The sequence below is a fragment of the Anoplophora glabripennis genome, unplaced genomic scaffold (genome assembly GCF_000390285.2).
Source record: "Anoplophora glabripennis isolate ALB-LARVAE unplaced genomic scaffold, Agla_2.0 scaffold1064, whole genome shotgun sequence".
In the NCBI taxonomy this organism is placed as follows: domain Eukaryota; kingdom Metazoa; phylum Arthropoda; class Insecta; order Coleoptera; family Cerambycidae; genus Anoplophora; species Anoplophora glabripennis.
Genome location: NW_019417176.1, coordinates 71,074 through 96,880, shown reverse-complemented (window position 1 = coordinate 96,880; position 25,807 = coordinate 71,074). Strand labels below are relative to the sequence as shown.

Here is a 25,807-nt window from a genome sequence, read left to right as displayed (position 1 = left end):
TTGACTTTTATAATCATGCCAAATGTCATAACAGTACTAAAAATTATTGGAATTAGGTATCGTTATTTTCAGAAAATCTTTATTTTGTGTCTAAAACTTTAGTGCTAAATACTTGTGTGTATGAGTTACAATTGACTATTAAACAATTAGTTTACAGTGATTTTTTTACCAACACGTCAACAAAAGAAGCTTTTATTACTGACAGAACAATCTATAAGTGGTCAAAATTGTTTGTAGTTGTTTCAACTTTACGAGTTGTTGAAATAAATAAATGGATCTATATATAGAGTTATAAGAAAATGTTGTTCTAACTGTTGGTCTTGTGTCAAATGTCAATTATTTGTAATGTGAAGGATATCTCTAGGAAGTTTATTTTTGGACATATTTAACAGAATAACTTATAAACATGACGAGTGTGACTATGGAAGAATATGAGTTGATGAAAGATTCAAAGTACCGAATGTACGTCGCAGCAGTCGATAAGGCGCTTAAAAACTTTGAGTATACTTCAGAATGGGCCGATTTAATTGCTGCTTTGGGTAAACTAAATAAGGTATGTATTTTATATCATTTTCACTGTCACATCCATTGTGGTTCTTCTTTAAGGTTTTGCTAAGCTATACCAAATTTCCTGTCATACCAAGACGAATTAAGATTAGTAAGAGACTCGCACAGTGTATGCACCCAGCTCTGCCATCAGGTGTGCATTTGAAAGCTTTGGAAACGTATGACATCATTTTCCGCTGTATGGGAACAAACAGGCTAGCTTGTGAACTTTTTATTTACAGTGCAGGTATACTATATACGTATTGTTAAGAGTAACAGTAGTTAGTTTAAAATAATTCCCATAAATTGTCACACTTAGATGATGAATCTTCTACAATAAATTTTTTTAGCAACCAATATTAGACGTGAAAATATTTCCTTGTTCGTTGGAATCATAGATAGAATTTAATCACATTTAATTCATATATGGACATCACTTGTCATTGAAAATTTGAATTATCTCGGGTAATAAATTTTAAACAATATGTTTAATTTGGTAGTAGATATTTTTAATTTAATGGAATACGAACGTATAGTCGATAAAATTGAAATATTTAATACAAAATTAATTTCAACATGAAGTAATTTAGGGTTACTATTATTAAATCGATGTCAGTAAAGAAAGAAACGATTTAATTTCAAATAACATGAAATATATTTAATGTAAATGTTTATTGTAATCAAATATTAAAAAAAAGATAAACTATGATTTGTTAATGCTAACAGTAATAATCCTTATTTGCATTTAGAAAAATTATTTGTACTGATACTTTTTTTGTAACTAACATGGATTACGTTGTATTTAACGAACTAGTATTAATGTGACTGATCTAATAATTAAGTACAAATCGTATCCCCTTATCTTATTTGTTGTAAATGGCAGAATTTGTACACTATTTCATCTATTGTGAAACCGAAACTTTTTTATTTTTACTAGTTTTTGAAGCCAAAGAAATGAAAAAGATTATTTCACGTTTGAACATGATCATATTTTACAGTTGTACATAAATGTATATCATGGTAATTTATGTCTGATATCTTATCTAGGTATTTTCACTTCCTATTTATGCAAAAATATATATGGCACTTAAAGTATTAGAAGTATCTCGTATGAAACATTAAAGTATATTTATATTTTTATAGGATTCAAGTAAACATAACTAGAAATGTAGTTTGGAATGGGGATATGTTCACAACATGTGTGCAATAAATATATTTCCTATTTTTAACTGAAATATCCGTTAATAAGCGATATAGCTGTTCTTTTCGGGGATTTTAAATAACAAAAGAATTTCTGCTTACTCCAATCTAAAATAAACTTATTTTCGAGCTGGCAAAGATGACAGTTTTTTAAAATTTAAATCTTCTAGTATCCCATCTAATCTTGGACTTTTGTTTGTTTACTGACATTTTTATTATTTTACTCCAGTCTTAAAGTGATAACCCTTAATTACTGTTTGTGTTATATTTTCTTATCTTTCTTGATAAACGGTTGAGGATGTGGTTTGCTAAGAAAAAAATCCATTAAAGCTACTTAGTATCTATAATAAATTAAGAATGGGATAGTATGCAACAAAACATTTAGCAGACAAGTATTTTATTACAAATAAAATATAATTTTCATAGTTTTCTTAAAAAAAAAGACTGTATATACTATATTTTATAATTTCTACAATAATTGGTTTACTTATCATGTATGTTTAGTAAACTTTACTTTCTATGTATAAAAGTAAAAATTAAGTGGTTGGTAAACAGTTTGGCAGATTGGTATTTGGTTTACAATTCAATCGATCATAGCGGTGAAGTCTACTTCATACGTTTATAAAGATTCTGGGCGTAACAGATGATTAATACAATTTAAATCAATTTATGTCAATATAAGATGAACGTAGTAAAATAGAGCTACCAATATAGAGAGAAATTGAAATTATTTCATATATTTCAGATATTTGTAGCTTTTCCTTTGAAATAAATTGTTTTTAAATCTTATTTTATATGATAAATAATAAACACTACAAAAAGTATTTACAAATAAAACAAAAAATGTCTATGTTTTTTCATTTTAATTCCTAAAAATAATATTTTGTTACCCACAAGTTGTCTGGCTTTCAAATTATTAAAATTATGAAAAACAGTATATGTGTCATACTATATCTATTGTGAAATGATTTTAAAAAATAGTTGTAGATAATCCTGTTCATGATTAATATTTGAAATGTATACATTGCCACAGATGATAAGTTTATCTTAGAATTTATAAATCGGTTATTGCAGGTACTCCTATTGTTGGAATTTCCACTTATCGATCTCATAGTAACAGTCACTTGTAATTAGAGTAGTTCCCTGTAACGCTTTGGGTCTTATTTATGATTTATTTGTAATTTCCATTTCTTAGAAGATTTCAAGATCAAAATAATTGGTCTAATATAATAATGCAGTAAACTTAATCGATTCAACCGATTTGATAAATAAATAAAAAACCTATGTTCTTGAAGTTGAAGTTGTGTTTTGTGATTACAGTTATATTAAAATGTAAAATGTATAAATACATAAATTGAAGTTTGTGTTATATTGAATAATTTAAAATTTAACACGTTTGTATAAACCACACCTTGATTAATTTAAAAATTTATAAATTTTTGTTTCCGAAAATATTTAATTTTTGTAATGAATTTCTTTTTACACAATGTTTTTACTTAGAACCCAGAAATTTTTCGATTATAACCAACGGCGTGCAATGCGGCGCGGCGTGCGGTGGTAGCAATATAATGTTTATACTCAAAAAAATATTATAAAATTATAAATTTGTACCCTCTAATCCCAATTACAATAAATGGAACAAATTTATAATGTTATAATATTTTTTTTGAGTATAAACATGTGAATATTGCTTTATTTATATTTTTTAATGGAAAAAAGTACCTCTTTATAAAAATCGAATCTTTTCACATACAAAAAAGTTGCAGGAACTCATTTAGAAAGCCACCAGAATTGAAAAACACCCTGTATATGTTAAATAAATCACGATATGCAGTGTGCGACATCCTGTTTTTCACGAAAACCAAGACATCTTAACCACTTCTTTTTGAGGAATAAGAAAAAGCCCCTAAATTGTCGTAATTCGTTATTATCAATAATTTTTTTTATAAACAAACAAAATTTTACGCCTCAGGCCTCTTCCCCCTCATGGGCCACGCTGCCATGAATATAAGACCTACCTTGCTAACGATCTACGAAACGCATTTTGTTCCGTTAAGAGATCGACTCCGCCCGGCCCTGAGCGGATTTTTAAGCGGGATTTTACCAGGACTGGACACAGGGTCTGATCATTACGATAGGTTGGATATTATTATCGTTATTAGCGAACATATACTAATATCGATATTTCCAGGATTAATTTATTATTAGAGAATGTGTGTGAAGGAGTAGAACCGCCCTATTTTTATACGTGTATCTGGCAGTGCGTAGCGAATAACAGTCCCGTTAGATTACCAGCGATAAGCTTCGTCTTGGCACATTACAGTAGGAAATTACCGATGGAGGACCAGCTGTACTTAATGGGCCATGACATCGGCTTAATGGTACGTTTTGTTCGATTAAAGTTTCATTTCATTTTTAAATCGTTTAATTTATTTCCCTAGGTCTCCGGTTTGTGCGCGGCGGTACAGGATTCCAGCGTATTAGTTCAACGGTCCGCTCTGGACCTATTAATGGTATGTTTCCCGATGCAGAACCAGCAGCTTTTGTACGCCGATATGGTAAGGCTCGTCACGGCGTCCCTCACAACAATACTAAGAAGAGACATGTCCTTAAATCGGTAAGTGCTGATTTATTACATCCTACATCCTCATCGCTTTGTTGTAAACTTTCAGACGGTTGTATTCGTGGCTGTTGGAACAGGAAGTTAATAATTTGCCGTTGGTCCAAGTCGACGGTGAGCAAGATCATATGGCTACCCCACACCACTCTATAGCTTACGACCTATTAAACGATGCACTGAAGATTATTTTAAAGAAATGTTGTACGGAATCCCCCATAGACGTGAAACCGTACCGGTTGTTGACGTCGTTATTCGACAAACCGCAAATCGGGCCTGTGATTTTAGACAGCATCTTGTACGACGTTTTCAGAACGTTATATCTGTCTTGTCTGCACCAGCAAAAGCATAAAAACAACTTGGTGAGGTGCGTTTCCTTCAACGGGGACCTGACTAGTTTAAAGAACGACGAGAACATTTTGAATAAACAGTTCGTCTCTAAGAATTGTCAGGAGTTGACAAAAAACGCGAATCTCTTGTTTAATACGCTACAGAGCTACTACATTTGGTCGTACATTGAAAAGTTGTACGACGAGTCCGTGAAGAGCATAAAAAGTTATAAATACCGAGATCGCATTCAAGTGAACGAGATAGGGAGTGGAGTGCCGCATATACTGGAGATATGCATATTAACGGATTTTTTACTCGATATCATACCGATCGAGTCGTATGCCGAAAGTACTTCTAATATTTTACCAAATTTATTTCAAAAAATCATCAGCACCTTAAGGTCTAATATAACGGATTTGAACAGGTACGAGATAACGCAAAGTTTACAGCTTTGTACAAAAATCCTGACGAAATTCCAGCCGATTTCTGTAACGCAAGCGACTAAGTCGGAGATCGAGCAGGAAAACGATTCGCTACTGAACGAAACGTTCGAGAAATCCCTAGAAAGTTCGCTGATACTAGACAGCGGTAAACTGGAAGGCGAAGACCAGAGAACGTTGGAAAAAAGCAAATCGGATTCGAGAATAAACGAAAACTTGAGTCATTTCGAGAAGAACGAGTTAACCGTCGAGGAATTGAGCAGGGAGAGATCGTACAGCAACCAAATGTTAAAAAAGAAAGACAAATCCAGTCCGAGGATAGAAAAGAAGTCTAAAAACAAGAAATCGAAATCAAGCTCCAAACTGTACGACCTTAAGAAGGACGATAACAGTGATTCTCTGAGCTCCGAGAACGCCACACCCGAAAAACATGAGTGTACCATTAAAGAGGTAGCGGAAACCACATCGAAGACCGCTAAGATCGAAAACAAATATTTTTTGAAATGCTTGAAAGAATACAAGAAGTTCTATGTAGGCCTTATAAAAAATAAAGTCTTGGCGGGCACGGACATACAGGCATTTTTCAACACCTTAGTCCGAGATAAAAACGATAGAGCAAAGCAGCTAGTGAAGCTGCTCGACTCCCGGTTATCCGACGACCCGAGTGAGTTTTCGCCGGTCGCCATAGTTAAAAACTTAACCAGAAACGAGATTTTGTCAGCTTCCAGTGTCGCCGCGGAGACTGCGGTTTGTGAATACGAGCAGTCCATGAGCATGGCCTCCAATATCCTCCTGGAATTTTCGGCGTTTCCTAATCTGTTGGAAAACAACGCGGAAGAAAAATTGCCCGCCTGGGTCGAGGTCTTGATCGTGGCGGCCTGCTCCAAGGATTCCTCCAGGGATATCCAGTTAACGGCAATGACTACGCTGTTAGAAATATTTAGCCTGGCAAAGAATCAGGTGTTGCCCAAGAAAGAGGAGTGTAAGACGAATATTGTCATCACTGGGATCTTGCACGTCTCTCACGTTAAATATATTGAAGAAAACACGGTTGTTATCGAGGTGAGTTGACATTTTTTTCGGACCTTGTATTGTGTTAAAATATGTTTTTTTACCCGTTACTTCTCTTCTAATACGCAGCCTCACAGCAGACGTGTCATCGCCTAGTGATTCACCAGTGGTTTAGTTGTACCTTGTCAATTTCTAGTAGTAACGTACAGAATTCCACACACACACATTGCTTTTAACTTAATTTTGGTGCAGTTACGAAATTAACTATATAAATACTCAAAAATCGGTAAATAATCTGTTTGCTCACCTGATTTTCGCAGCATATTACATACTTGAAATTTTGTGGTTAATCTTTGAGTACTGGTACCAGGATTCGTTTCCACAGCGTTTAAAAACAAGAATTAGTGCATTTTTAGAAACTAATAACTCGAGTATTTGATTAAAAAAATTAATTTCAATAATAAATTTTGCTTTCGAAACGGAACAAAAATTATTTTTATCCATATTGTTTTATTGCTACATCGCTCATCAAAGACGTTTATTTTTTAGGAAATGTCTCGTATATTATGGAGATTACTAGGGATATTAAGCAATCAGGGCCAGCTGATGCTATGCATCACGCTGCTCTACCAAATACATAACACTTTCGACAGCAACTCGTTCGTCGAGCGAGTCATCGGCAGCTTCCTCACCCAAGACAACATAACCGTACAGTACATCAAACAATTTTTCCTCCTGTGGCATCTAGGACGAGACCTTAACATTAAACTACCGCCGAGCAAGACGAACATAAAAAACTTCGATGGGTAACGTCGATTCGACTTAGCCGCCGCTTATTTTCATTTCAATCTCGTTCCAGGTCCCTGTTAAAAGTCCTCGACAATCTGCGGAACAAAGAAAATCCTTATTTGCAGCTACTGGCCGAAACGTTTCTAACCCACAGCCTCCTCCACAACGACATACCGAGAATAATAAACCCCGTTCTGCTTAAACTGTTGGCTTCGAATACGGCTCGGGTATCCATTCGACACGTGAACATTCAAGACTCCGACACTCAGAGCGACGTGACTTCCCAGGACAACAACAAAATGGACGACGTTCAGGCTAAGAAAGTTTATGCGGTGAGCAGCGTTAACGGCAACATAATGTACCACGTTACGGACGACCCAAGCCCCAAACCACCGAAAAAGAAGTGGTTTACATTCTCTAAAACCGGCAAGAAATATTCCTCGTCGGTCATAAACATGACTACAAGCATCACGGAAGACTCGAACATAGTAACGAAGAAAAACAAAGACTTCAAAGCGTTTAACGTATCGCCGAAACTAGACAAGGGTTCTAAGGGCAACGTCAAATTAATAATCAACCCACTTAGCTCGAAAGAGGTGTACCCCACGGGCCTGGACGGGTCCTATTCGAAGCTAGAATCGCACTCGTCTCTGGAAAGCTTGTCCTCCAGTAACGAGTACACCCACACGAGCAACGACGATTCCTTCATGAAAAACTCGCTGCCCGACGGCAACGCCGGAGACCGAGATTCCGGTTTCGACAGTCTCAAAAACAAAAGCCACCTGGAATTGTTAATCAGTAACGGTAAAGATTTCACGACAAAGGCTTTATTGGAAAGTATGGAGCCCATATCCGACGGGATCAAGGCGCACAGCGTCAACGGAATGGGTAATTTTGCGAAGATACCCAAGTCGCACAGCTTCGACGAAAAAATAAACAACATAAAGGAGACCGACATGGAAAGTTCGTTGGTGCAGAGCTGGTCGTACTGCATATCCGACTCGGCGAACCTCAACTGCGAGCTGGAATTGAGCAAGAGCGCCGAGGAGTTCTTCAAGGGCAAGCAAGAAGAGCACGCGGTCGTCACGGATATATTAAATACCATCATCGATAACGTGTGCTCGAAAGTAGACGACGGTATGGATTATATCCCGCAAAGGCCTACCGATCTGGATTTAAAGCCTAAGATTAACTCGTATATATCGAAAAACTTCGTCCTTTACCCGATTCACTCGCACCTGTGCTTGTACTACGAGATATTCGATTCGAACCAAGTACTCTACGCTTTGCAGACGTTGAGAAATTGTGTTTTGTCTAACCCCCAGCTCTTCATGAAATGCCTGGCGACGAGCGGCATAAAGAACCTGAAAAACAATGAAATTTTGTACCTCCTATCCCGACACAGAAAATCCCTGCTGGGCTGCGGCTTCAGCGGTGAATTGAGCGGCGACCACGTGAATTTTTATCGCGGTTACATGTTCCTCGACGTTATCATATCGATATGCTTGAATTACGCGAGAACGTTCTATCCGTTGCTCGACGACACGTCGCTGATGACCGAGGAAATAAACAATAACCTGAAAATACAACTGGAGAGTCTGGAGATCTTGGACATTATCGTGAGAAACCTGGTGACGATGGTAGGGGAGAACTCGAAGGGTTTCTCCAGCTACATCGCTGACCTGTTGGTGAAGTGTAAATTGCAGAAGATCCTGTTGAATTGTCTGTTGACGTCGGTGAGGAATTTCGACGAGGATATGACGTTCGCGGAGGAGATACTAGCTTTCAACAACTTCCAGTTAAACGATAGCAGTAATAAAGTTGGGGAGCACGTCGAGGCCTTTCAGATACAAATTTTGAGGTGAGCGACATACTTCTAACTCTCGTTTCTAAATTCTTATTAAAAAAAAAAAAGAAAAATGGGTGTTTTAGCCTTATTTTTTGTACTCCGACCAAAATTGTAAAATCTATTTTTTAATTGGTGAATTTCGAAAAACCATCTGCATAATCCCATCACTGATTTTTTTCCAGATTGATCCACTCGCTGATAATCCTCGAACACGCCGTATTCCCCTCGAAGCCCCAGACGACCGAAACGAACGGTACTACCAACGGGGAACATCTAAACACCTCTGTAGTATTAATTCCTCAACAGCAAATATTTCTTTCAGCGATAATGAGCGCTCTCCGCCAGCGGAACATGAAGCACATCCACGAGAAGTGGCTGAACATGGTCACTTCGTGCCTACCCTACTTCGGAGACAGCCTTAAGCAGATCACCATCAGCGTCATACATCAGATTTGTAACAACGTCGAGGAGATCGCCGCGAGTTATAAAAAATCCGAATTGGAGGACGAGTTGTGTTCGGATTATGCCGTTACCCAACTGGAAGCGCTGACGATTCTCTGTCACTACTGTTTGCTTGATTCCTCGCAGACGGTTAACCAGAACGTGCCGATTAATCCCAGTACCCCCGTGACGAACCCTGGAGAATTAATAAACAACCTCGTCAACGCCTTTTTCTCGCCTCTCGGTGCCGATATTAATCTAACGGCGAAGCAAAACTCGGACAATTACCAGAACGCCAGGAAGACTATCCTCAGTCATATGCCGAGGATTATCTCGAGCGTGGCGAAGCTTTGGCAAACGATCGTGAATCTAGAGAACGACTACAACGGGGTGTATGGCAATTCGAAAATTGTTAAACAGCAGTTGTTGGAGTTCTTGAGCCCCATCTCGGTACATCACGGCGCTAGTTTCCTAGCGGCCATCTCGGTGGCGTGGTACGAAAGGAGGAACCCTTTTTCTAGCGTTAAAACGGTACAGGCAAAGAATTACTTTACGGTGGCGAAATATAATCTATTTCCTTTGGTTTTCAGGTGCTTCCCGAGCCGAACGCCGGCCAAAACAATTTAGTGTATTTGATTTTGGCGATTAGAGTCATTCCACTGGACAATCTAGTACAAACTGTAACGGCTGTGATAAAAAATCCTCCGCCTACTGAAGGGCTTAGTGCGGACATCTGTTTGGACGTTTCCGTTCTCGAATTGTTTTATTGGTAAGAATATCGTCATATCTCATCAGGCGTAGTTCAACTAAACCGAGATTCGCAAACTAAACACGGTGCTTTAACGAAAAACGTTTTATTTTAAACCTTGAATGGATTTAAAAATATATTTCAAATTCAACAAATTAAAATGAAACTGACTGTGAAGCAATAATGTATGTTGCAGTTATATGCGAAACGCCTCCGCTACTCAGCTGTCGGAAGCGTGGGGTTCCTTGCTCGCGCTGATCAGAGAAGGTTGTTCCTTGTCGCCTCCCGCCCAATTCCTACTGGCCGCCATCCTGCACGAGTTGATGATCAAGTGTTGTCCCTTGGAGGAGAGGAAGGACCAGAAGGACCTGCAGGATGTGACGGCTAAGGTACGACGGCTGAACTAATTTTATTTTTCAAGACGACTCGATATTTCCTTGCAGCTTATAGACTGTGTATCCCAAGTTTGCGGTTCCTGCCTCGAACAGACGACTTGGTTGAGGAAGAATTTCGCCGTTAAAGAGCACGACGAGGAGACTACTCCGGATTCCAGTATTATTAGTGGTAGTACCAACGAGATTTTTATTAATTCGAGTAATAGCGTCCAGGCGCAACTGGTAAGTATTTAATTTTTTAAATTTTAAATAAATCACCTCGCGTACGAATAAAACTACCACTACCGTTATCATTGTTAGGTTCTGTCGGAAATTCTGGCCCCTATTTTGGACATCTGCTTCGGCTCCTCCGAAAAAGACAAAATTAACAACATCTTGACGTCGCTGATGTGCAACATCGTCCCGTATTTAAAAACTCACACCGTACGCAACATGCCCAGCTTCAACGCCTGTTCCAAGCTTCTCTCTAGTCTCAGCAGTTATCAGTACACCAGAAAGGCGTGGAAGAAGGACGTGTTCGACCTGTTGTTGGACAATTCGTTGTTTCAAATGGACTACATGTGCCTGAGGTTCTGGAGGATAATCGTTGACAACCTGATGACGCACGACAATACGACTTTCCGAGATCTCATGAGTAAGTCGGATGACGGTATCGGCGATAATAATCATAACAATAACGTTAACGTTATTCCAGATAGAGTTTCCATGAACCAAAGCGGCAGTTTGAGCATATTCTCCTCCAGGGAACAGGAATACGAGCAGAAAGCCCAACTGCTGAAGAGGTTGGCGTACGTCATATTTTGCAGCGAGATGGACCAGTACGCCAAATATATGCCCGATATACAAGGTATTTTTATGTATAATTTATTGACCCGTGGTTGTAATCTCAAATTCCGCTACGAAACGTTCTATTTTCTGCCATACTTGCAAAAGTGAATACCATTCTCTTCCAGTAGCAATTCTTTAAGTGATATATTGCCGTCAACAAGTACTCTACGAGCTATATCTCCTGGCTAGCATTGAATTACATCTCCAATATCGTTAAATACAGGCTAGGATCATTCGTCGGCCGAACACACCGGACATATACCGGTTTCGGATTTGTTAGACCTCATAGGGACGCCTTAACTGTGACAACCGACGATCCAGCTGGTTAGATTTGTTAAATCCAGGTAAGAAGTAAGTACAGGTAAAAAATGTAACTGGAGGTACATCTAATGGCCACTAGATGTCTCTTACACCTTTTATTTGCGCTTACTCCTGGATTTAACGAATCTAAACAGTTGGATCGTTCATCGGTTGTCGCATACCTATGAGCATCCGAAACTGGTATATGTCTGGTGTGTTTGGCGGACGAATCATCCTAGATGTCGCTTTCTGCCATTTTTCAGCTTCTTTGTAGGTCTCGGGCAGTTAGTGGCATTGACCGCTAGATGTAGCTCTGTCACGTCTTTTAACTGTAACAAATTCTTTGTTATGTCACGACGTGTATTTTAAATCTGCGAATGGGCCGTAACATATCGTGAAATGTGAGCATTTTCTTGTTTTATTTCGCAGAGCAACTGACGAGCAGTTTGCGGTTGAACGTGCCGGGCGTCCAGGCGCAAGTATTTCTCTGTTTCCGTGTCATTCTAATAAGGATGAGTCCCTTACACGTTACCTCCCTTTGGCCCATTATAATAAGCGAGATGCTGCAAGTTTTCTTACAGATCGAACAGGAGTTGTCCACCGATACGGAAGAGTTCAGGCAAGTTGCAAAAAAATTTTTTTTTGTTCTGTTTTTGTTTTTAAACATGTAGATTTGCTAATATATGTTTTGCATGATGGGAAACATTTTCGTCTAGATTCTGGTTAGAATATTGCTTGACATGATTTAAGGGTACTACGGTTTTATACTAATTGTGATGGATTTTTTTTAAGTTAAATGATAATAGCCCCATAGGTCAACCGATAGAGCGAAAAAAGAGGCTCTTTTTACACTTATATATTAAAGCAAATTTCATGTATTTCCTTTTGAAAAATACTTAGTAAATGAAAACGCAAGTGATTTCCTCAGCAAAGTTGTGAACAATTTTGTTGTAATCAATAAAAACTGTTCGAGTCAGAGTCCACCGTTTGCCGCTTCCGCCACTACCGCTACCCGACCCTTAGAGCGTACTTTCAATCGTTTCGGGCGACTTTCAATGGCATTTTTAGCACATTTATTACAAATTGGAGATTTTGTCGTCTACTTTCAGATGCCGTTTTCAAAATTTAAATCGGACCATTTTTGATAAATCGCCACGTTGTGCAAAAAAGTCCCTAATTTGTTTATAATGCAATTGTGCAAAAACTATGCATCGGACAGAAACCATCTTGCGCAAACTACATATTATTATCCGTCATTTTCCGCAAGATTGTTTTTCCAGTTTTTAATTTGATGAAGTTATGAATTTTTGAAAAAAGGTCTATTTTACAGGTTTTGCCAGGTAATACATGAAATTTGCTGTAACATTTAAGTGTGGCAAAAAATCTTTATTGGTTGGCCTATTAATTGTACTGCTTCAGGAACTGTTACCGACCAATTTTCAACCATTTGCGATCAAAGCTAAATGTAATATATTGTGTCACGGCTTTAGTCTTTACTTTTCGAGAAAAGTTTGAGACGGTTTTTCGGATTTGTTACTTGCAACTTGCGGAAACTCTTATGAAAAAAACGTAATTTCTTACGATTGAGCCTGGCGTCATCGGAATTACTCGCGGGATCTTTTTGTGAGTTAAAGTTAAGACAAAATAGTTGACTGTAACTCTAAAAATTACCCCGTTTACTTACAAACACTGTTTTTTTTTTACATAGATTGAGATGAGGCGCATTTATTAAAGATAGCGTATAGGTTTTTATATTTATAAATCATAAAAATATACGACTTCACAAGTTCATAATTCTATAAGTTACGTTCAACCTGTAAGTAACATATTTACAGAATTGCAAATTATGCAGTTTCCGAACCGTCACTGTAACGATCTAGTTGCAAAAGTACAAATGAACTACTGCAACTTCACTTCATTCAATTTACTGTTGACGTATCCTCAAAAATTATATGGAGATGAAACATCAATTAAAGATAGAATATAGGTTTTTTTATACCTATAAATCATGAAAATAGAAGTTGGTAGGTCACAGTCGTAAAAAATTACGATTTCATAAGATTCTGTTAGCTACGTGTAACCAAAAATTGAAAAATTCTCTCCGAGTCAGGCAAAATAGAACTAAACGGTTTTTTATTAAACGACTTGAAACGGTAGTTGCTAACATCAATGTTTGTTGATAAATTTATTTTATATAGAACTAAGAGACATGTTTGTGATCATTAACAAAATGTTTCCTTTGTTTGTGTTTTGCTGGGGTTGCGGATACAACAGGACAAATAACAGGTAAATTTAGTATTATCCGTTAGCTTTTGCATGCTTGTCGTTATTTTCGTTTGCTGTTTTATTTGTTTATTTTCTTTAACGCTACAAAATATTACAAATAGGTAAGGCTCATATTAGAAACGAACCTATATTCATTGCTACTGCCGTTTTACTAATAGAAAATATTTATATTTTTGCTCTTGAATTAAAAAAATGTAAAACAATGTTTTTCTCTGTCGAGATATATTTTATTTTACCTATTGTTCTGGAATTAGATAAAATTTCCTTAAAACTTTGGTTTTTACTGCATTTTCCATCGCTTCCTGCTTTATTTGAACTTTTTTTTTGTCTACTTTTGTTAATCGGTAAATATTAAAATTTGTACGTACATAATGAATGCAAAAATATATTCATTTTAATCTTCATGTCTGCGGTCAAATATTCTGCGCCATTTTTCTTGTTTTTTTTAAAATTTTGTGTGTAAATGTATTGACGTGATCTAATAGTTCCCATATCAAACTAATGTCGTCTTTGGACGCAAGCTGGGCTACTAACAGTAGCAACGGACTACACGCACTGGGCCACCCGCATTGGTTGCGCCTTCAGCTGGCCACGGCGAAGCTATTGGATCTAGCGCTCCTCCTACCCGCAACGACGCTTCCCCAGTTCCAAATGTAAGTTTAACGACTTCCGCAACATATTTTTTCTAAGCGATAATTTAATAAAGGTACCGATGGGCGTTTGTCGGCGACGATCTGATAAGGAAAGACGACCCGTTCCACCAGATCTCGTTTCTACCGCACGTAGTCAGGATATCGGATTCGATGAATAGGAAGTTTCCTGATACGCAGATAGACGTTCTGCCGATGAAGAGGAACGAGCTTCTATTAACGATGAATAACATCACGCAACTAAAAGACCTGCACAGCTTCTTCAAGACACTGAGTTCCTGCTCGAACAGGCACAGGACGGAATGTAGTAGATCGGTTCCTAGCGAGCACGCTTTCACCGAGAGACAGTCGGATAGAAAGCTCGATTTGATTTTAGAAAAAATCGATAAGGTAATAGAAATGGATTTCCTCGATAGGATCCCTAGGTAAACTTTTTTTTTTTTTGGTTGACTTGAACGGAAGATTGTTTTATGTTGTGAACCATTTATTATTAATTTATTGTTACGTTTTTTTTTTGTTATGTACATAATGTGGAATGAAAATACATTTTGGATACAATTCTGTTTCATCCAAAGTTATCAGTATTAAGAATGCAGTGCATTTATAAATTTTTAATATTTATATATTTGTTTACGATGCTTACCAGTCAGTGCATTAATTTACAGACTGCATTTTTTTTTGTCCAATATTCAGTAAGCCCGATAAATATATATATATATATACCGTGTATGTGTAAATCCTTTATTTTGTAGAAGGTATTTCATAGTTTTCATTATTTCTACGTCGTAACTTATTTATTATTGTTATTCAGGTGCAATTTTATTGTATATATGAGATAGCGTATAAGATTGTGATTTTATATTGTGATTTACTGAAAATTGGCATCGTTGCCTAATTGTTGTTTGTATAATTTGTATTTTATCAACCTACCATGTAGTCAATATACATTTTGCTACAATAAATTATGTTAACATAACTTCTGTGGCTGTTGATTTTGGTAATTTTTCTGTAAATATATTCTAATGCTTCACACGAGCCATTTTTTCTTCTTCCGTGAACGTGCGAACAGCGAGTATTCGGGGTAGTCCAGGTCTTAATCGGAAAACGCCACCTGATGAGAGAACAAATTATTTTACGCGAAAAGTTACATTTGAGAGATAATTCTTAGCGTGGTAAGTTGTATCAGTACACTATCAGTGTTGCCAGTTGTTACTTTTTTAAAACAACCATTAGAGAGCAATATTGGACAATTTTACATTAAAAAAAAAACTTTCTATCGAATTTTAGAAAGATCATTTGTTAAATATTAACTAATTTTGGTACCTAGATACTTTACTAATTATAAATAAAACTAATTTATTAAAAAAAAAATAAAAATACTGATCTAATCGATATATATTTTTTAAAAACGGTGAGCAGTATAAATTTAAGCAGAACCCGATCCTGTTCTGACCGCTCGATGGAGGGCAATTGAAGCTGTCCTCCGCTATTCTGTTAAAATGTCATAATGCTGCCTCTGAAAATCTGCTACTGTCAATGGACTTCACCCCTGGTATGATATGACGGGATCGTAAATGGGTAAAAAACAAACTGCCGTGTTAGTTCTTGTTTAAAACGTAAGTTTGAGGCAAAATAAAAAAGGAATCCTATTTAAATTACGGCCACTTCCAATGAAACAAGAAGTGGAAGAAAAAATAATTTGATTATGAATTATTTGTTGCTAATTTTACTCACGTCCGGTACAAAACGATGATAAACAGTCTAACTCGTGTTATGAATTAACTGGAAAGGGAAGCGAGACCCAGAATGGGAACAGTGTACTGTATTAGTATTACTTTTTGCCTTTAATTTTTTTTTGCCCCAATTTGTAAGTAGTTTCGTAATTTAAGCACAAGACGAATCAGAACTGATATTTTTCAAAATTGTCCCACCGATAATCGAATTTCAAAAAGCAAGTGTCAATAAATCACAAATTGATTACGTTTTATTTATATCTAATATCTTGACAACTTACTTAACAATTTCAATCAACATATAATACATTTATTAATAAAAGAAAAAATTGTATTTTTACATTACAATATATAATAATAATAATAGTGTCAAATCAACACTAATTAATACTTAAAGTATAGATAGAATGTTGAAGATTTAAAAAATCAAGGAGAATCTCCGCAGAAGTATTTAGAAGATAGGTATGTAATTATCGATCTTAGCTCGGTGCTTCTGAGCAACACATTCCGCTATCCACACGATATTACGACATTCCTGTTCCTTCAGCTTCAAATAAGAATAGAACACCCCAAAGTGAAACTGCTGCATGAACGCATTGATATTCAAACGTACCTCGTGTTCGAAAAACTTATCTTCCAAGGTCTTGTCCCCGGGATTGTTTCCTGCACCTTCGAATAATTTAGAATATTCCGCGTAATATTCAGCGACTGCCTTGACCTGTTCGTAATCCTCCGCCCTGGCTAAAGCAGCCAAACCGTCTGGGTGTAGCTTTCCGCAACGAGGATACAACTTGGCACGATCGTCCTTACTTAATTCGGTACCAAAGGAATTGATTGTGATTATTATAGCACGCCTGTCCGCCTCGAAAGTTAGAATTTCACACATAGAATCGGCAGTCGTTCCACCGATTTCCTTACAGAAATTATAGAAAGCCTCCAGATAAGCCTTGTATAAAGTGTTGCGAATAATCTCGATATTCATTTCATCCAAATCTTGTTCACTGATACAGTCTACGAAGAATGGGGCTAGCGGGGTATCGACTAGCACGGCATTGTATAACTCTGCAGGGGTAGCTGCTACGTGGATGGCTTCCATCTGTTCAAAACTTCCCAAAGGGTGGCATTTTGGGATAAGTTCTCCAATAGGTCGTTGATGTAAGGTGCCGGTAATAAGCAGAATTATGTTGTCGATCATGTAACTGTACGTAATGAAATCGAGGAAGGTGGAAAGAGGTTCTACTGCTTGGTTACGCATGTGCTGGAATTCAATCACAAGTTTTTCCCTTAGTTTTGAATCTATCGTAGAAACGGACAGTGGGGATGGCTCATTTGCCAAAAAGTTACCGTAATCGGTTCCCTGGAGATGCAATTTAAGATCTGCACAGGTAAAATTACTATTAGAACATGATTACATATAAATTTTTAAGACCTACCTTCCAATGACTCGCATTGTACCAAATTCAAATAATCTGCTTGCTTTAGAATCCCACATTTGAAACCACGGCACAGCCCTTCCAAATACCCATTGTCGATGTTAAAAATACAACCTTTCATTTTTTTTTGCTTTATTTGAAATAAGTTACGCACGGGACACCAATTTACACCTCGCCCAACTGTCATATGATAAACGTCAAATCAGTTATCATATGATGTGTGATGTGACATGAAAACACTAACCATAGACTGCCACAAACCTAGACCTAGAGACGCGTTAGCTGCAAATAACCGGCGATTGTAAATTCATGGCGAACCGAGGATTACAAATTTGCCCTTTTGCACACACGGAAACAAACAAAAATTTAGTGAAGTTAATTGTTTAAATTTATAATTAAATTATATTGATTTGAAAAATTAAAACTTAATCATGAAAAAGTTAAAATTCAAAAACACTTTTTTTATATTGCTCCAACGAAACTCAATGGTTTTTAATGCATGTTTGGTGCAGACAGTGTAAAAAGCGGAAGTGAGAGAAAAATCCCCAAACAAAATTCAATTGTCTTCTTTTCCTTGTTCCTACATATTTGAGTCTAGTTCATTCCGTGGTTATTTATTATCCAAGGTGGAGACATCTGTCGAGAGTGTCGAGTAGTTTTTATATAGACCACCACGTGACCCACGTGATTAAAGTCTATAACATAGTACACTACGTACGTAATTTTTTAATCAATCATATGATCAGTCTCCTGTGTTGGGTGTTGGTCTAGACGATTGAAAATAAAAATAGTTTTAAGTTGATCAAATTGCTTCAAAAAATATGGCGAGTCAAACTCAGGGAATCCAACAGCTTCTGGCGGCTGAAAAACGTGCTGCTGAAAAAGTGTCGGAAGCCCGTAAACGTAAGTAACATAAATACATAATTTAGTCACAAGATGCCTTCTTAAAACTGAAAATTCTCATAGACAGAACATTTTTCTTATTTAAGTGAAATAAATATAGCAGTATTACACTTTTGAAAAAATAAATAGTATAATAGGGTCTTTAAGTTCCAAGTTCATAAATAATATTGCACTCATGTAAGTAAGTGCAAGAAACCTCTTACATGTAATAATTAGTTAGATAAACAAGATTTATGATTGTGTTAAATTTTCATATTTTTAAAACAAAAGGATGCAATATAATTTTCCTGTCTCTAAAACATTGTAGAATAATGTAGGGCAAGGTTATTTTTAGATGTTTTTAATTTACTACGGCATCGGTTAAATCAAAACACCCAGTATTGCAACTTGACTTAAAGTTGTAATTGATTATATGTTTGAATCTCAATGTGAGCGAAGGTTTTGAAAATTGTTAAATGTATAAAATTTTACAAATTTCCTCGCGTTTTTTATTGCAAATTATAATATATTTCTCATATGGTAATGTTTAGGATACCTACAAAGGATTTAGGTGTATATCTTAATTTTTATCAGGCGCAAGGATTGATAAGTAAAAAGGTATGTTATGTAATTAAAATAAATCTGTTGTGAGCATAGGACCTTCGTTGATAAAATACCTAATCCCTATTATGTAGTTGTGATACGTTTATCAAATTAGGAATTTTTGTCTATTTAATCAAGTGTAAACTAACAGTAGTTATAAAAAATTTACAAATGGAAATTGATATGTAATATTTTTAGTATGCTATAGTAATAATTTTGTAAATAGAATTTATATGCCGTTTTAAATACACTAGAAGTATTAAAATACAATTAAGAGTAGTTAATACTAACAAGAACAGTCCTCATATAGATTTTTTTATTCTAAATCGAAAAATGTAAAATGTTATAGTATTTTTCCTTAAATGGTCGTAAAAAAGATGTACTGACTAAATAATATAGTTGAAGCATATTTCCTAATGTTTTAAATTATTCGAATCGTAAATGATAAAATTTCATCATTTAGGCAAAGCAAGAAGACTAAAGCAGGCCAAGGAAGAAGCCCAAGAGGAAATCGAGAAATATCGTAAAGAAAGGGAACGCCAGTTCAGGGAATTTGAAGCCAAACATATGGGTTCAAGGGAAGACGTTGCGTCGAAAATCGAAATCGATACTAAGCGCAGGATCGAAGACATGAGCAAAGCCGTTCAAAGTCAAAAAGAACCCGTAAATATAATTTCTATTTTTATAAATAACTGATTGAAGAGAGTTGTGGTTAAAGTTTTGGTGTTTATATAAAAACTTCACTTTTGCAGGTAATTCAAGCGGTCCTACAGCTGGTCTACAGTATTGAACCCCAACTTCACAAGAATTTCCGCCAGTAAATTCAGCGGCTGAAAAAACTTAGAATGACTTAAATGTTTAGTACTTATAAATAAATTTATATATTTCACATTAACTTCTAAATAGTTACAGGGTTACGTTCTTGGCGAGAATTTTGGAATTCGTTTACTTATCGAAGCTTAAAAACGTATAACGACTTTATACATGTTTTGCAACGTGTATGTATATTTCTATTGATAATTTTACTTAAACTTTGCCCAATGTATTCTTAAGTATTATAGTATTATATGTATTTCTAAACAATCTAAATTAAAATAACATTCCTATATTATCTTTAGTTTTCTTTACTGTGCTTGTGGGTTCAAATATTTTTTGCATTTATCGTTTTTTGAACTTCGTACAAAAATATAATTCTGTTAAATATTGCAATGTCTGTGTAGTGAAAATTGTAAGTCATTGAAATTTATTGTGAAAAATTGTTCCGAATAAAAAGAAATGTTTTCCTTTAATGTCTATATTTACTTTACCGCTACTTACCTATGAATAACAAAAATGAAAAGTTTATAAAACCAGCAAAGAAAATGATTGTACTATACTTAAATCGTGTAAATGTTTCACATACTGAAAAAAAAACTGGCAACAGAGATTGAGGTTAACATTAGAATACGCATTCCATTTATTAAAACTGATAATAGTTGTTTTCCTTTTACAACATTTTTTTCTTAGCTAACTTCTAGTTTCTTTAGATAATCTTGGCTGAACTAACTTACAAAAGGAACAAGAAATATGTCATATTAGTTGTTGATCTGTTACGTCATCACATAATTAACCTTATATTTTTTCCTAGAGGAATTAGTTTTTGACTAGAGACTAGAGGTATAAGCTGTGCTAGAGGCATAAAGGTAATAAATAGTTTCTTTAAGACGAAAATTCGGTTGACTTGGGGAAGGTTAATCTCAAAATAAGAAAGCAAAAGAAACAGTAACTTAGGTTAGCTAAAATTTGTGGTAACGGGACACCAATTTACACCTCGCCCAACTGTCATATGATAAACGTCAAATCAGTTATCATATGATGTGTGATGAAAACACTAACCATAGACTGCCACAAACCTAGACCTAGAGACGCGTTAGCTGCAAATAACCGGCGATTGTAAATTCATGGCGAACCGAGGATTACAAATTTGCCCTTTTGCACACACGGAAACAAACAAAAATTTAGTGAAGTTAATTGTTTAAATTTATAATTAAATTATAATGATTTGAAAAATTAAAACTTAATCATGAAAAAGTTAAAATTCAAAAACACTTTTTTTATATTGCTCCAACGAAACTCAATGGTTTTTAATGCATGTTTGGTGCAGACAGTGTAAAAAGCGGAAGTGAGAGAAAAATCCCCAAATAAAATTCAATTGTTTTCATTTCCTTGTTCCTACATATTTGAGTCTAGTTCATTCCGTGGTTATTTATTATCCAAGGTGGAGACATCTGTCGAGAGTGTCGAGTAGTTTTTATATAGACCACCACGTGACCCACGTGATTAAAGTCTATAACATAGTACACTACGTACGTAATTTTTTAATCAATCATATGATCAGTCTCCTGTGTTGGGTGTTGGTCTAGACGATTGAAAATAAAAATAGTTTTAAGTTGATCAAATTGCTTCAAAAAATATGGCGAGTCAAACTCAGGGAATCCAACAGCTTCTGGCGGCTGAAAAACGTGCTGCTGAAAAAGTGTCGGAAGCCCGTAAACGTAAGTAACATAAATACATAATTTAGTCACAAGATGCCTTCTTAAAACTGAAAATTCTCATAGACAGAACATTTTTCTTATTTAAGTGAAATAAATATAGCAGTATTACACTTTTGAAAAAATAAATAGTATAATAGGGTCTTTAAGTTCCAAGTTCATAAATAATATTGCACTCATGTAAGTAAGTGCAAGAAACCTCTTACATGTAATAATTAGATAAACAAGATTTATGATTATGTTAAATTTTCATATTTTTAAAACAAAAGGATGCAATATAATTTTCCTGTCTTTAAAACATTGTAGAATAATGTAGGGCAAGGTTATTTTTAGATGTTTTTAATTTACTACGGCATCGGTTAAATCAAAACACCCAGTATTGCAACTTGACTTAAAGTTGTAATTGATTATATGTTTGAATCTCAATGTGAGCGAAGGTTTTGAAAATTGTTAAATGTATAAAATTTTACAAATTTCCTCGCGTTTTTTATTGCAAATTATAATATATTTCTCATATGGTAATGTTTAGGATACCTACAAAGGATTTAGGTGTATATCTTAATTTTTATCAGGCGCAAGGATTGATAAGTAAAAAGGTATGTTATGTAATTAAAATAAATCTGTTGTAAGCATAGTTGTGATACGTTTATCAAATTAGGAATTTTTGTCTATTTAATCGAGTGTAAACTAACAGTAGTTATAAAAAATTTACAAATGGAAATTGATATGTAATATTTTTAGTATGCTATAGTAATAATTTTGTAAATAGAATTTATATGCCGTTTTAAATACACTAGAAGTATTNAACATAGTTAATATTTTGGTGAGTATTAATAATTATTACTGATCTGATGCATACAATTTATTATCCACTTAAATATATTTGATAAAGAAAAATATGTTTATGTTTTATATTCTGCAATAATTTGCAATATTTTTCTGATGGAATAAACTCCAAAGTAATATATGTAATTATTTACTAATGCAAGCATCTTTGTAGATACTGTTTTCAAGTGCAATATTTAAGAGAAGCAAAATATGAAGAATTATTAGCAGGAAACTGAAAAATTCAAGAAAGAACATGTTCACTGAATGATAAAACCTCTGTGTTTCAATATCATCTATGTTGTCGATTACCACAAAATGTGTTATATTTAAGATACGGTAGCTGTTGTAGAGCATAATATCGATTTTAGTTAAACAGAGAAGAAAAACATATCAATAAATAATTCTTTCCTGCCTGCCAGAAATAATCAAGATTCTCTATCGACTTGATACTCGAAGTTCCAGACCAAATGTCTGGTAAGTTTATTTCGTCGTTACGTCTTCAAAATGTGACGTGCATATTTTCAGTAAAACACGTTTAGTTCTGCACATTCGATAAACAACATCAAAATGCATAATCTGTTAAAAAACAGCTATCTTATTTTTTACAGAATTGTGACTGTCTGCGCTAAAATAAAAAATAATTGTAATTCTTGAATAAAAAAGTCAAGAAACAGTTTTTTAACTCCACTGAACAATTTGATGAAGTTCCGTCATATTTTGAAGACAGCGACGAAATATTTTTCTTATTCAGTAATTTAAAATATTCTATAAAATTTGTGGTCAGTAAAAAAAATTCTCTTTTGCAGTATACTTGGCATTTGAAAAGAAAAACTTCTGAATGAAATATAATGGATATTAAGCAAATGAAATTTGTTGAAGTTCTTGAGATGTGGACATACAAATAGTAATGGACTTTTTGGGGAGTTCTATGACGAAATAGGATGATACATAAAAAGAAATGTCCTAGTACGTATCTGTGTTTAATTAGTAGTTAATACTTTTATAATCACTCTACTCTAATTGACAATCGATATGTATTGAAGATTTTGAAAACGTTTTAAACAAATTTTTATAGCTTATTTAATCCATATTTGTCTTGTACATATTAATATTTTTAACTAAATCATATATTAAGTAAATAAACTTGATAGTGTTATATCTTTCTTTAATATATTTCTTTCCATTTTTTTATCACGCTGAAATTGTTAGCGTAAAGTAATAAATAACTAAAAAAATAAAAAGTAAATATTGTTCAACTTTGTATAATAGGACCTCATTTCTGTATAACTACTGATAATTTGTTTTTAATTTTTTTTCAGTGAAGACTTTGGAGAACATTAAGAGAAAATTAATAATGGTTAGGAAATAAAATGTTTCAAAATGGAATACGAGAGTAGAAAGTGGTTGGCGATAACGTTTGGTATCCAAGTTGTATTGTATCTTTAAAAATATGATTATCACTATAAAATTACAATCTCTATATATCTATAATTCATGAGTAAAATTATAGAGAATAAAATTATTTTCTGTGGCTGTATTATATTTTCATATATAATGTTTGTTTTTACGTTAAAATTGTATATTTTAAAATGTTATATATTTATAAGAAAATAGCTGTACACACAAAATTACAAGAGAGGCATATCTTAATTTAAGGCTTGGTTTTTAAGGTGTTGACGAACATCGACAATGACAGCTAGTGATCATTACCAGAATATATTACAATGAATTTAATTAAAGAGTTTTTTAATGACGAATGTTAAATATCCATCACCAGGCAATCATTGCTGGGGTTCATCCGCACCATAAATCTAAGCATTTATTAACTGCCTACATTTGAATTATAACTATGTAAGCACTTAGGGAGTGTGACTTTGTTTAAGGGGTGAATTTGTGGGACAAGTGAAGTGAGATCCCGGAATATCACACGAGTTGCATAAAATCATATATCGTAAAGTATGTAATATCAAATGTGATTTTTTTCTAATTTTGACAAAAAATTAAAGCTTAGCTTTAATTCTCTTACTTCATAAATTTTAATTCAGTGAGATAAAATCTAAATTAGTTTTGAAATTCATTTTGAGAAAGATGTCAGTATAGAAAAATGTAATAATTAAAAATGTTTTCACACGATTGAGATTATTTTATTACTGTCAGATGCTTGACAAGCCCTATAAGTAGAATTTACCATGTAATAATTTGTAATGTTAACTATACACATGCAGAAAAAATCGTAGTTAATTGTTAACGTTTAAATTGTTTTGCAATTTTTAAATACATTTTCATGAAAACATTTTTCAATCGTGAAAAAAAATAAATATAAGATATGTCTCCTAAGTGTATAATAAATTCTCGGAAATTGAAAAAATTCTTGGTTTCACATTGTTTTTTCAAAGATTTCCTCGAATTTGTTATAAGGCATTTACCAACCTGTTGTTTAATCTCTTGAACGCTTATGATGTATTTAATTGGCATGAGCAAAGTCAATAAATAAATAGTGATTATGACGGATATATACGCTGCTAAATAATTTGTGTCTGCTTACGATGGAAAAGTTTGCTTGTGCATATCTATTATCTATGAAGATCGATAGCTACTAGTGTGGTATAAGTTGTTTTGTTCATAACGGTGTAGATCTTTGAACGGGAATATTATTGTATCTCATATGTTTCACGAGTTTTACATACATATTTATAACGATTTAGCAAATATATTAACTGAAATAGAGTCAGAACCGCTTGAGGTTATGTGTACATATTCAGGTATTGCTTGTCCCATTTTTCCGTTTACCGGTAACACGAGAATCCGAATTCCTTCTCTATATACTGATTGCAAGAATTATATGTATTTGCAACAATTTTAATATTATATTTGTTCTGTTTTTATTTTCTTAGAATTTAAATGCAGTATACTGTTTGTGACGACCACAATTCTATTGTAAACTGAATATGACGAATATGCTAGGGCAAAAAGGGATAACGCCAGCAAAGAGTGCACTTCTCGTAACGGATCAAGGCGTTCAAGAGGTTAATGTACTATGTAATTCATGTGTATTCTAACAATTTTGTTTGATTATGAACTCTCCCCGTGTTCATATAATTTACGTGTACCTATTTTTTCTATAACTTTTCATTAAAAATCGTTACATTTAAATATATTTTCAATAATACCTAGTAATTTTACCTATCTCAGCAGGTAGTATTTCTGACGCCAATAATTGATGTAATTTAAAGTAAACAAAATTGTGAATATGAATTTATTAAATTCATTGTTAATATCAGCATTTTTCAAATGTTTTGTTGGTATTATAACTGAATTTATGAACTCATATTTAATATCAATATTTTTACTTTAAAAATTATTTCGG

At 34.5% G+C, this 25,807-nt stretch overlaps 3 protein-coding genes and 1 long non-coding RNA gene across 5 annotated transcripts; 3 read left to right on the top strand and 1 right to left on the bottom strand.

Annotated features, from left to right (window-relative positions):
• Window positions 1-5: 5 nt before the first annotated feature.
• Window positions 6-15,443, top strand: LOC108915262 (protein dopey-1 homolog). 2 transcript variants are annotated; one of them, XM_018721242.1, is made up of 18 exons: window positions 6-553; window positions 607-793; window positions 3,719-3,884; window positions 3,938-4,127; window positions 4,188-4,363; window positions 4,419-6,195; window positions 6,694-6,950; window positions 7,004-8,794; window positions 8,965-9,754; window positions 9,814-9,992; window positions 10,168-10,360; window positions 10,415-10,588; window positions 10,667-11,000; window positions 11,061-11,213; window positions 11,924-12,113; window positions 13,769-13,780; window positions 14,266-14,433; window positions 14,487-15,443. In XM_018721242.1, the coding sequence occupies exons 1-18, from the start codon at window positions 407-409 to the stop codon at window positions 14,857-14,859; spliced, it is 7,257 nt and encodes a 2,418-aa protein (XP_018576758.1). In that variant the 5' UTR covers window positions 6-406; the 3' UTR covers window positions 14,860-15,443. The 2 variants fall into 2 exon arrangements, with proteins under 2 accessions (XP_018576758.1, XP_018576759.1); XM_018721243.1 differs by lacking the exon at window positions 13,769-13,780.
• A 945-nt stretch (window positions 15,444-16,388) lies between these two features.
• Window positions 16,389-17,798, bottom strand: LOC108915250 (V-type proton ATPase subunit d). Its single transcript, XM_018721225.1, has 2 exons — window positions 17,597-17,798; window positions 16,389-17,540 (listed from the first exon to the last, which is right to left on the bottom strand). Exons 1-2 carry the CDS (start codon window positions 17,781-17,783, stop codon window positions 16,615-16,617), a joined length of 1,113 nt encoding a protein of 370 aa, XP_018576741.1. The 5' UTR covers window positions 17,784-17,798; the 3' UTR covers window positions 16,389-16,614.
• Window positions 17,799-18,312: 514 nt separating this feature from the next.
• On the top strand, window positions 18,313-19,921 carry LOC108915254 (V-type proton ATPase subunit G). Its single transcript, XM_018721228.1, has 3 exons — window positions 18,313-18,499; window positions 19,545-19,744; window positions 19,834-19,921. The coding sequence occupies exons 1-3, from the start codon at window positions 18,418-18,420 to the stop codon at window positions 19,900-19,902; spliced, it is 351 nt and encodes a 116-aa protein (XP_018576744.1). The 5' UTR covers window positions 18,313-18,417; the 3' UTR covers window positions 19,903-19,921.
• Window positions 19,922-22,419: 2,498 nt separating this feature from the next.
• LOC108915260 lies at window positions 22,420-25,593 on the top strand. The gene is made up of 4 exons (XR_002763167.1): window positions 22,420-22,435; window positions 22,613-22,914; window positions 23,247-23,406; window positions 23,760-25,593. It is a non-coding gene; the product is annotated as an uncharacterized LOC108915260 (long non-coding RNA).
• The last annotated feature ends 214 nt before the right edge of the window (window positions 25,594-25,807 follow it).